This window comes from Camelina sativa, chromosome 4 (genome assembly GCF_000633955.1).
Source record: "Camelina sativa cultivar DH55 chromosome 4, Cs, whole genome shotgun sequence".
Lineage (NCBI taxonomy): Eukaryota > Viridiplantae > Streptophyta > Magnoliopsida > Brassicales > Brassicaceae > Camelina > Camelina sativa.
The window spans coordinates 28,061,715-28,074,051 of record NC_025688.1 but is presented as its reverse complement, the minus strand read 5'-3'; the positions used below and the strand labels follow the sequence as shown (position 1 = coordinate 28,074,051).

At 34.6% G+C, this 12,337-nt stretch overlaps 2 protein-coding genes and 2 pseudogenes across 2 annotated transcripts; all 4 read right to left on the bottom strand.

Annotated features, from left to right (window-relative positions):
* LOC104782964 overlaps positions 1-1,663 on the bottom strand; it is a 3,294-nt pseudogene extending 1,631 nt beyond the window's left edge.
* On the bottom strand, positions 2,282-4,242 carry LOC104782963. Its single transcript, XM_010508034.2, has 2 exons — positions 3,993-4,242; positions 2,282-3,892 (listed from the first exon to the last, which is right to left on the bottom strand). The coding sequence occupies exons 1-2, from the start codon at positions 4,084-4,086 to the stop codon at positions 2,355-2,357; spliced, it is 1,632 nt and encodes a 543-aa protein (XP_010506336.1). The 5' UTR covers positions 4,087-4,242; the 3' UTR covers positions 2,282-2,354.
* On the bottom strand, positions 4,923-6,793 carry LOC104782962 (annotated as a pseudogene).
* On the bottom strand, positions 8,081-10,426 carry LOC104782961. The gene is made up of 7 exons (XM_010508033.2): positions 10,036-10,426; positions 9,846-9,932; positions 9,491-9,757; positions 9,233-9,397; positions 9,098-9,151; positions 8,864-9,010; positions 8,081-8,744 (listed from the first exon to the last, which is right to left on the bottom strand). The coding sequence occupies exons 1-7, from the start codon at positions 10,189-10,191 to the stop codon at positions 8,364-8,366; spliced, it is 1,257 nt and encodes a 418-aa protein (XP_010506335.1). The 5' UTR covers positions 10,192-10,426; the 3' UTR covers positions 8,081-8,363.

The following is a 12,337-nucleotide window of genomic DNA, read 5'->3' as shown; positions in this document are numbered from 1 at the left end:
TGAAAAATGGGAACTTACCGTCCAGTACACAAATAACCTAGGATTATTATCACCGTACATTCCTGGATAAACCTATAAATTAAGGCAAACAAAAGTCGTGTTAATTATTTATGATATGTCCAGCAAATATATGAACAAGATGTCGTTACTATGGTAAGGATGGAAGACCAAACCTGCCAACCAGCTTCAATAGTGTTACGACTAGTGCCAATTCCAGATACGAGCCAAGTCTGAGACAAGCTGAACTCGTCGGGAGTTGCTACATCTGGTTTCCATATATTTATCGAGGCTTTTGTCCCGTAAGACTTTCCGTTTTTCACACCCATGTACGCGTACTAAACCGGGGAAAGATTGATTAGGATCGGGCCGATTGGTCATATAATATTAGTATGTAATAATTAACCGTTTCAATTAGTTTCTTATCCGGTTAAATTTGATTTGAATAAAAGATTCCAGATAACAAAAAAAATTGACGAAGTAAAAAAAATTACTATAAAGTATAAATCAATATTCGTCAGATCCAAAGTAAATAACATTTTACTAAAATTTAAATGAAAATATTCACTCTCTACTATGATTAACTTGTAGATATATATATATATATATATATATCTTGCATTTATTTAAAAAAAATATTTTTATTTGCCAAATTAGTTATTAAATCATTATATGTTTTAAGTGACGAAATAATTATCTAAAATGTTTTATACTAATAATTCTTTTTAAAAAAAACATATATTCAATCAAATATCCAATTTTCTACAGATATAAATATAAACATTGAATGTCTGGGTAGCTTTAAAATGGATATAAATCAATAAAATACATAGAAAAAATATATCAATTTAAACGGATCAGATATATATGTACTACAAAAAATTAAGCTATACGTACCCTTGAGTATAAGTTCAAGTGTAACTTAGCTTAGCTAGAAAGGAGTATTTGAAAAGGGGCAACACATAAATGTTGTACCTCATGGTGAAAATTTGGATTAGAGGATGTATCTTCAGGAATGTATTGATGACTCTTTTTCCCAAAACTTTCAAGAGATTTTGCTCGTAAGATATCTTCTTTTTTTGTTCTTCTTATGGGGACAGTGTTTTCTGGGCAGTACTCTCCATCTTTGTGCCATACTTGAGTAGGCTTTTTCTTCTTCTTGGTGTACGTAGAGCCACCTTCACCTTCCGGGATAAAACTTGGTTTTACCTACGTGAGAAAATTTCCTGTTTTATAACACGATCATGCATGTGTAAACAAAATAGAGATGGTAAATGATAGCAAACCTGAATGGTGTGATTTTTGAGCTAGGGATGATCAAAAGCTGGTTGGCTAGTGATTGGAACACAATCAATTATATCTCCATCTTCACTCTGTACGAAAGATTAAAGCAAAAATTAGTCTCAGTAGTTTTTTTTTTTTTTTTCTTGCTGAGAATATTCAAAGCATGGAGTAGATGCATATCAGGATATGGAATTTGTATAAGATACCTTAATGGATTTAAGAGCTGGCTTGTTAAGCTGCTTCAAAAATCTTCGTACTTTAATTTCCGGATGATGAAAGAACTCTTTTCCATCGGCGCAAGTAGCGATTGTCAGTGATGTTATTACCATCAGAGCTACCGCAAAACCGGCCATTCCCATCATGTTAACACAATACTTTTAGGTAGCACTCTTTGTATTTCTATAATTTTTATTCAAGTACTCTTTGAAATTTATAGGTGCAGATTAAGAGTTGACTCATTGACTTTATCAAATATTCTAAAAATTATGAAATTATAGAGCTAAAAGACTTTTATTATTTTGTGATAGATTTAGTGGTTACTGGTTACATTAATAACACCATGCATGAAAATCAATAAGATTGACTCATGACTTAAAAGGACATAAGTAATTTCCGATCTTGTGAAGAAACGCGTTATTGATTTTAAAGGACATAAGTAATTTCCGACCATGACAATTGAAAAGACCGTGTAATTCCTATAATATGCACTCTGACCTATTCAAAATTGGGAATCTAATTAACTACGTACCCTTTGATTAATATTACTTTTGCCTATCTCAAGAGAAATAACTCAGTTTTTGTACGTATGAGTTACGTAAAAATATTATGTGAAAACTTCTGAAAAATACATTCTTGACCAAATCATTTGAGATGGAAGACATTTTTTTCCTTCTAACAAAACAATTAATATTCTGAAAAATACATTCTTGACCAAATCATTTTGTGGGCAAGAAGAGAAATAAAGGAAACCTAAAGGTAACTTACGAAAACATCACAAAACGAAAAAAAAGGTGTTCTCATATTACAGAAAAATAAGGATAGATTTACAAAACCAAGCAAATAAACGAGGAGATTCAAACTTCATCGCCTAACCAATTACGTTTCAGCTTTGGACCAGTAGGTCCTTCCTCTCCAAAGACCTCATTAGGCAATCCTTTAATCGCACTCCTAAACACGTTCTTAAGACTCTCCCCAACCATAATCTTCTCCACTCCTCTAATCTCATCTTCATGACCATAATTAATTTTTGGTCCCCAATGTCTCATATAATTCAACCAAGCCGGCTCCTCCACTTCTCCTCCTCTCATATACTCCGCTGCAACAACGCTGAATCTAACCGCCGTATCAATAACTTTTTCACTCTTTCCGGTATCGTTCCTAATCCCCACATTGTCTTTGCCTTGCAACACAAGTCCCGGTTTTGAGTACATTGCGTGTCCTTTCAAAGAAGCATAAGCCACCGGTTTATTTCCTCCGCCTTGATACTCGATCTCCGGAGCATCGATCCACTTTCCTCCGCTGTGCTGCGACAGATACATCCGATGTAGCTTGCCGTTGAAGTTACTTATTCGGAGAGTGAAATGTTCCCAGTCTCCAATGTGTTCGCCGATTCTCCCCAACGGGATTGTAATGGCCTTCAGCTTGGCCCGTGATGGGCCGTTGAATGGATAAAACATCCACACGGCTACGTCTGTGAAGGTTCCACCGAAAACGGATTTTATATGAAGATACACTTCCATGCTCTGTAAATCACCACCTTGGACTCGTTTTCTTGCGTCGGGGGCAACAGGTAGGTCTAACCAATAGAGACCGTCGTTGGATTCACCTTGGGGAAGGTTTGAGCCGTTTGGTTCAACTGGAACTGGGTTTGATTCATCGCCTTTCTTGTAAAGCAAGGCACCGTTGCTGAAGAACCAGTTAACAGACGCTGGGAGGTACTTCTCATCTTCGTGGAAATAGATCCAAGGGGCGTAAGCTTGAAACAGACTATCGACCTGGGGCTTTCTTGGCATACAAGAAAAATCGAACTTGTTGTTTTTCAGACAGGGTAAAGTCGGGTTTGTAGAGCTTGCGAAGAACGTGCCAACACAGACTCCAGAGGCTTGTGTTCCTCTGTTAACAGGTTTAGAACTTGAAACCCTAAACCCATTAGTTTCCCATATCTGAGCGTCAGACTCGGATTGATCAGTCAGGTCGGAACGAACACAACGGATCTTTTCTAGGGGAGGTTTCTCATCCGAGGTTGTCACGATTAGGCCCACTGCATTGTAACCATCAGGAGGTACAGGCTGCCAAAAGTATCCTGTTTCAACCCCGTTGTTCTCTACCTTGGTAGATTTGCCGCTCCAAAGAAGAAGATAATCCACAGGCGGTCTTAAAGAGTCGCCCGAGAGATCTTTTCCGACAAGCGTCCATCCGAAAAGATTGCGGTTATTAGGTTGAGCGTAGAAGCCGAGAATCGAAAAGCCTTGAGGTACTGAAGACGGCTCAAAGAAAGTGGCTCCGAGATTATCTTGTCCTCCTTCGTATACGGTCCATACTTTTTTAAATGTTTCTACTTGGCAAACTTCAAGACCTCCCAAATCTATTCTGCCTTTCGCAAATCCTTCTCCTGTAAGATCAAAACAAAACTCCATAAACAGAGCAAAAGCAGAGCTAAAAACAGAGCTGGAAATACAGGACAAACAACTAGTAGAAATCAAAACATGAACCTGAAGGCCAAGATGGTAATGCAAAAGGGAGATTGAACGTGGAATCAATCGGCAAAGATGGTGATGTACTTTGAGAAGATGAGCTGTTACCCATTTTTGAGATTCACGAGTCCAAAATCGATGACAAATAATGTCTTTTTGATTGGTGTTGTGGTAAAGATAGACGTAAAGGGAAATGGGGACAGAATCAATACTGTTGGTCGAGTTAGATCAACCACATACAGATGATTTGGTCTTATCAACTCAGCACATGTTAGGTATTTATTGTGAAACGAAAAGTCATCGCAAATCACTATTAGGGTTGTTTGGCCTTTGATTCGATCGACGCTCATCATCATAGTTTGTTATAGAATTTGAGTAATGTTTTGCACGTTTAACCATTACGCATAACACTTCTCTTTTGTTTGTTGAGATAATTTTTTTTCTGGGATTTGTTTGTTATGAATAATATTACAGCGTCATGGCAAAACATTGTAATTATTATACACATAATAATAATTTAAAATTTTTAGATTAGTATCTTTTTTAGACACTCAATTAAATTAAATATAAAAGATGTTTAAGACACCTAATAAAAAAACTCTAATAATTTTTCCGTTCAAACGAATCCTAGTCAAAGAATAACGAGCATGGTTTAATTTACATTTATTAAACGTGCGATGTTCTACATTTTTTTTTTTTTGAATTTTATCTCAAACAGCTGTGTTTTACTATTAACTTATCAATATGTGTTGTCTTTATTATTCTCGAATTATTTTTTAACAGACTGTTAAAATATTGTTTTTTTTTCTTTTGATAAAACGAACTGTGTTTGAAATCGAATTAATGATAGATAGAAACATCTCTGGTGACGTGGATTATTATTCTTCAATGACTATCACATGTTCTTATTCATAATAATGTACATACAAAGTATGTAAAAATCTACACACACATATCCAAATCATGGACACTTGACGTTTCGACCAGGACCACCGTAGAAGAAATGAGTCCCCCAAGAAGTTCCACCATTCCCTGCCTTAACATTGTAACAGTTGTGTTTATCAGCAAATAAGTAAAGTTCTTGTGGTTCTCTAAGAGTATTGGTTCCATCAACTATCATAAGATTCCTAAAATAGCTTGCTTTCTTAAAACCTTCGTCTGCAAAATGCCCACTTCCCATATCCGTGGTTGTGTGTCTCCCACCGGTCCTCGAGTTAATGATCTCACCTCCCCATTCAACTCTCGTAGCTTCTCTTCCTAGAGAATTGAACAACGACCCTGGCCAATACCCAATTACGTCTTTGTCATTGACCCTAAGCCACCAGTTTCCTGTTTTTCGGTCCTGATGATTGAAAATTATCCATTCGGGTTGGGTAGAGAGGTAACTTGAGGGACAAGGTATATCTTGCCATTGAACTTACGTTGAATATATGAATCTCATATTGTTGAGGTGATATATAATTATGTTATTACCTTCCATATTAGTATGGATAGGTCGTATTGAGCTCCACGGTAACGTGACATGGTGGTGATCGACCCACCGACGGTGTATCGATTACTTTTCTGAACAAAACCAGAGCAGAGGAGGTTGTAGCACCCTGTTTTTCGGTAACCATCGCGCTACACCCCGAAAGAAAATAAGAATTTCATAATAGTCAAAGTCTTAGATGCATAAATTTGTAGGCCAATGTTAAAAGAAAGAAGAAAAAAAACTAGGTATAGTTTATAGTTCTATTCAAGATCGAAAAACTAGTTAATCGTTTGAATTGTCAAAATAGTGTTTAATGTAGAAATAAGTATGCATAGAAGAGCTTACCGTCCAATAAACAAAGAATCTGGGATTATTGTCATCATATAGTTCTGGATAAACCTATAAATTAAGACAAACAAAGGTATAGTAGTTACGTGTTTTGCATAAGAACAAAAAAGATGTAGTCAAGAAGGAACCAAACAAACCTGCCAACCAGCTTCAATGGTGTTAAGACTAGAGCCATTTCCGGAAATAACCCAAGTCTGAGCCAAACTACACTTCTGTCCCATAAAATTTTCCATTCCTCACACCCATCAAAGCGTACTAAATCCATTCCAAAATATATGAAAATTGTAAGCCATAAGGCAGTAACAATAATACACATAACATGACATGTGTGTGTGCATGTAGTTATACCTGATGACCTAATGTTGGATCAAATTTTGTAGTTCTTGGGATGCTTTGATGAGACTTTCTCCCAAAACTGCTGATGGATTCCGGTCTTAAGAGATCTTCTTTCTTAGTTCTTCTGATTGGAACAGTGTTTTTGGGACACTCTCCCGTCTTGTGCCAAACCTGAGTTATAGTCTCGGCCTCTCTCTTGGTGTACGTAGAATCACTTACCGGGTAGAAACTCGGCCTCATCTACAAGTTTAAACTTTTCGTCGCAATGGTTTCCAAAAGTCATGTTGTAAAAGAATAGAGAGACGGGGAAAAGAGCCAAACCTGAATGTTATGGTTCTTAAGTAAAGGATGATCAAAAGCTGGTTGATTAGTGACAGGAACACAATCAATTACATCTCCATCTTCACTCTATAAATAAGATTTAATTAAAACGAAAAAGAATTGATGTTATAAATTTTCTAACTGTTATGAAATTTGCATATAGAATTTGTATAAGATACCTTAATGGATTTAAGAGCCGGCTTGTTGAGCCGTTTCATATGTCTATGTAGTTTGATTTCCTGTTGATCGAAGAATTTTTTTCCATCAACGCAAATAGCTAATATCGCACCTGTCACCACCATCAGAAGTAGCACTACTATGAAACTGGTCATTCTCGTCATGGTTATATACGCAGTTCTTAGCAAAACTTTTGGACATTACTCATTGGATTCTATAGGAGTAGATTGCTTATGTTTCATAAATTAATATTTTTTCTCAACTCTAGCCATATTTTTTATTTTGGTATAAAGTCTAACCATATATTTTAATAATACCCCAAAACTTTCCCTGTGAATATTAAGGTTAGTGCTTGTATTATGTTTGCCAAATCGTTGACTGAAGTTTATATAAATGGTACTCCAGGTTTTTCACCAGTCACATTATTTGAATCCATAAAATTTAGGTCCGGTTAATCATTGATTTGGTTTAACCGGCCAGATAATTTTTGCGAACATATAAACTGACATTTGCTCAAACGAACTGAACCAGTTATGCATTGTTTTTTCAAATATTAAAATTTAGTAACCTAGTCTTGGACGTTATCTTTATAAATTATTTGTTAAAATCATTTGTTAGTCTGTCATCATGAACCATTCCGTGTGAGGTCACGAACTTGTAACTGCATTAGTTCATTATAAAATTTCGACATGAATTTATAATATGGTCGGGTCGGTAGATACTTTTCTTTTGATTACCATAGAATATTTTGTATTTGTTTAATTAATTATACTTCTCTTACTATGTTTAATTGATTATAAACTTTATAAGTTATAACTGAGAACTCGTCAACACGATCGAAGTCAACTCTCTTGTGGCTTGAGGCCCACATTTTTTCGTTGACTTTAAACAGACACCATGAGAATATCTGAATATAGATCGGTAATCCACATAGAAGAAATTATGAACTTAATTTGAAATTTAAGATTTTACTTTCTAAATTGTAAATTCTAACAGCTAAGAAATAAATACAAAAAATATACATTTCGTTTTCTTAGTTGAGTTTATAAAAATTCCACCTGTGAATCTGTGTACCTGAATATATGTGTGTATTATTTATATGCACATCAAATAAATTTTTAAAAATGAAAGGAATTGAAACTGTCCACTTTCCTAACTTCAAATTTTGTTCCTGCATGAATATTTTAATAGATCTATCTTATCTAGATAATATTATTTGACGACTCTTTATTCGTATGATAATGTTAACAAAGAGAAACATTAAAAGAGATCTGTTTAGTCTTAAGAATTTATTAACAGGGTTTGTCCAATAATTCCAATAGATACTGTTTATACATGACTGATGATTAATGAAGATCCAAAACCAGAAGTCCCATCTCCATGACTGATTACAGACAAAGCAATAACACAGGTCACACTGAAAACAGAGTACCACTCAGACTCAAAATACAAAATTAATTAAATGTGATCATTTCATTTCAGTATACGTACATACACATGGGACCATGTTCTTTAAATGAAATTTTATCTTCTCTTCACTCCATGGAAACAGAGGAAAACACTCTCAAACAAACCAAACTCTGTCGAAATTTAATACTATTACCATAAACCACTCTTCAAACCCTGAAATAAATAATATACTTAAGAATGTGTATATATATATATATATATTTATATATATGTTTTATACAATTGATTTTAGAATGATCTGCAATGTGAGCAAGTAGATCACATCTTTAAGGGCAATTAGGGTTTCGGCCCGGACCACCATAGTAGAAGTAACTTCCCCAAGAACCTCCATTGCCGTTTTTCACATTGTAACAGTTCTCTTGATCTGTAAAGACTTGAAGATTTTCAGGGTTTCTCAACTCATTTGATCCATCGACTACTTGAACGTTCTTGAAGTAACTCGCTTTGCCCCAACCTTCCTCTGCAAACCGTCCACTTCCCATCTGAGTAGTCGTGTGTTGTCCATCCTCGGACTGTGAGTTAACCACTTCACCTCCCCATTCGATCATCGATGCACTTTCTGATAAGTAAGAGAAGAGTGAAGCTGGCCAGTATCCGATTATGTACTTCTCTCCAAATTGTAACCACCAATGTCCTTCTTTTGGGTCCTGAGAAAAAAACCAAAACTAATATTTCTCAAACCAATCCTAAAACCAAAACTGATCCGTACTAGCATCTAGTTTCAGAGATGGTAATAATTTGAGTATTCTGTTGTTGGTTTTATTACCTTCCAGATAAGTATGGTAATGTCATACTGAGAGTTTCCAAAGTTTGACAAAGGAGATATTGATCCACCCATTGCTATTTCTCTGTTGATTTGAACAAACCCTGAGCAAAGAAGATTATAGCAGCCTGTGCCTTGGTATGCATCACTCTGTTTTCACAAGGGAGATTATGATTTTTTTAAAAACTAAGCCAAAACACACAAAAACAAAACGAAGTCTTATTGTTAGAAACTTACAGTCCAATAAGTGAAGAGTCTGGTGCGAGTATCACCATACAATTGTGGGCTGACCTGAAAACACAAATATTTGAATCAAGAACAGTTTCTTTTATTCAGGACATAATTACCAAAAGAACAAAAAAAAAATAATACCTGCCAGCCAGCTTCAATGCTATTGAGATCAGAGTTAAAGTTTCCACCCAAAACCCAAATCTGAGCCAAGCTAAACTCATTAGGCATTTCCACATCCGGTTCCCACACATTTATCTTTGCTTTAGCCCCATAGAACACCCCGTCTTCCACATACATTATCGCGTGCTAAAATCAACACCAAAAAATGGTTAATAATGGACAGAACAAGAAATAGCCAAAAACTAATTCAAAATGTGAAGAACATAAATATATTATTACCTGATGACCATTTTGTGTGAGGACATTAGGTGGCTCAAGAGATTTTTTAGGTTTAGGGATACTTTTCTGATTCTTCATACCGTAATTCTCGACGGCACTTGCTCTGTAAAGATCTTGTTCCGTTGTTCTTCTGATGGGAACAGTGTTCTCTGGACATTTACCATTCACATGCCAAAGCTGATGTATAGGGCGAGAGTGCTGATTCTTGGTTTTAGATGAAACTTTACTCTCACTAAATACACTAGCTGGGTTGAAACTTGGCCACATCTATAATAAACATCAAAAACAACAACAATGTCAGAACTATTCAGAACAAAAACCACACACACACAAAAAAAGAGAAGAAATGAGAAACCTGGAGAGTGTGATTAGTAAGCAGAGGATGAGAAAAAGCTGGTTGGTCAGTGATTGGGACACAGTCGATTATATCTCCATCTGGACTCTGTTTTTTTAAAACCCCAAAAAAAAAAATAGATTATCAGCTAAAAAGAATGAAACTTTCTGGAGTTTGTCAATCTCTCAGTTTTTTTTTTTTTTTTTTTTACCTGAATCGATTTGAGAGCTGGTCTGTTGAGTCGTTTCAGGTGTGTACTGATTTTAAGATCAGAAAACCCATTTCCACCGGAGACAACTGAAGAAGAAGTCGCCACCGTCATTACAAGAACCAAGAAGAAACTAACCCTTGTCGAGTTAGCAGCCATGGTTAACAAAAGAAACACACAGCAAAGGTTTAAGCTTTCTTCTACTTTCTTTTACAGAAAGAGAGAATCTTTGTGGGAAGATGAGAAGGTTTCTTCTTCTTTGTTTGGTTTTATTTTCTTGAGAGGAGAGGAGGGGATTTTTTGGATTGAAGTGGATTGCGTTTAATTCTGGGCACTACATAACAACACTTTGGCATAAAACCTTCATCAAAAATAAAAAGGACCCATTTTTTAGTTTTTTCTTTTTCTTTTATTGATTTATATAAATAGAGACAAGTAAGAAAGAATTTTGGATTCTACTTGCATAAGATTAGTTGCTTTCTTTTTCTCTCTGTTGATATTTTCTTGTCAGAATCTTTTTCTGGAAATTTTCTTCGAAAAAATATTTTACTGTCAACCTTTATAGAAAAAGGGATATTTTACTGAACTGGAACATTCCTCTCTTTTTCATACATTTTATTGGGATTTCAAACTTTTTAAAATTTTATTTGGGGAATTTACTACAACTCTTTTTACTGGAATAGTGACAAAAAATGTTAAAATTAATTTATTATATGCCCCCATATTAATAAGATATATCAAAACTAAATATCATCATTACAAGGATTTAAATGCAAATCTCAATATTATTCTTTTTTCTTTCATTGCCTAATGATGCATATTTGAAAAATATTCCAACTAATCATTTCTCATCAGCATGTACAATTCCAATTATTTATGGTAGAGACTAGAGACTAAACAATTCCGTATTATCTTCATCATCTTTTTTTAATTACATAAGATATTTTCACAAATCACTTACGAACTACAAACCTTACAATAATAGAGTATACTCTCTCTCTCTCTCTCTCTCTCTCTCTCTCTCTCTCTCTCTCTTTTGTATTAACTTAAATTTTAAAACATGTATGACAACAAAAGGAACATAAACATATCGGAATATCGGAATATCGGATAGTACTATTAAATTACTAGGTCAACTATTGAAGCAAATGTTGCACACTATGATCATCACTAATTTTTAAACATGTTTTAATTTTAAATAAGGAGAGTAGATTAGAAAGGAAAGGCCGTGATTGGGTGGGAGTAAGACTGTGAGATAGAGCACCACAATGTGAAAAAACAGTAGTAAAGTCAAAAAAGTCAGAGAAGAGGCCACTCACTCACTCTAATTGTCGGTTTAATATTATTAGGCGACATCTTCTTCTTCCTCATCTCTCAAATTCGCCATCCCCAATCAATTCCACACCTTTCGTTTTCCATTCTGTTACATCTCCAACTTCATTTCCCACTTTGTATTTCTCTTTCTTTAAGTCGGGGACTCATGTCCTAATACCATTTATTTCATATTGGCCAAAAATACATGTTGTCTATTTTGGTAGTGAATTCGTACAAAATTGTCTATCTTTTTATTTATTTTTCACCATAATATTTTATATGATTTATATTCATTTTTCTTGCAATATTATGTTTTCTGGTACACCATTTTTTAAATAGTTTTTTTTTTCTTTCTAATATTAAGAATTTAAGTGCACCCCTACAAAGACAATAGATATTTTTATAGAAGGTCCAAATTGGTTGCATGTATTGTCCGTACTGATAACAATTTTTCATTTTATAAGAATAAATGCTAAATTTAAGAAGCTTACAAAACTATGTTAGGTGATGTTTAAATATTTTGGCTTCGTACTTTGTACAAGTCTTCTAAATTTTCCAAATGAAGAGTAATACGTACGATTCAATATATATTGTCAAATGGTTAAATAATCTATACTTTTTTCTTTACTTGTAGGTTCGCACTTTGGTCTTGCTTGCAAAGTCAAAGATAATAACAAAATTAAACTTCTACCAATAAAAAAACATTAATCCCAAAAATAAAACATTTGTATTGATTTTTATTTTTGACATTTGATTTATTCCGTAATACAACGACGTGATAAAGTGTAGAAATGACATCATTGTACATTTATGCCTACACGTGAAGCCTCCTTCCAAGCTTCTACCCCCCGAATTGCCGAATCTTTTGAAAATATGAGAGGTTCAAATCTCACACGTCAATATGTTTCCCATTATAAACCAAAATCTCCTCTCTCTCTTTTTTTTTTCTCCATCAACTTTTTATATTTTGCTTTTCATCTGCAACTCAAAA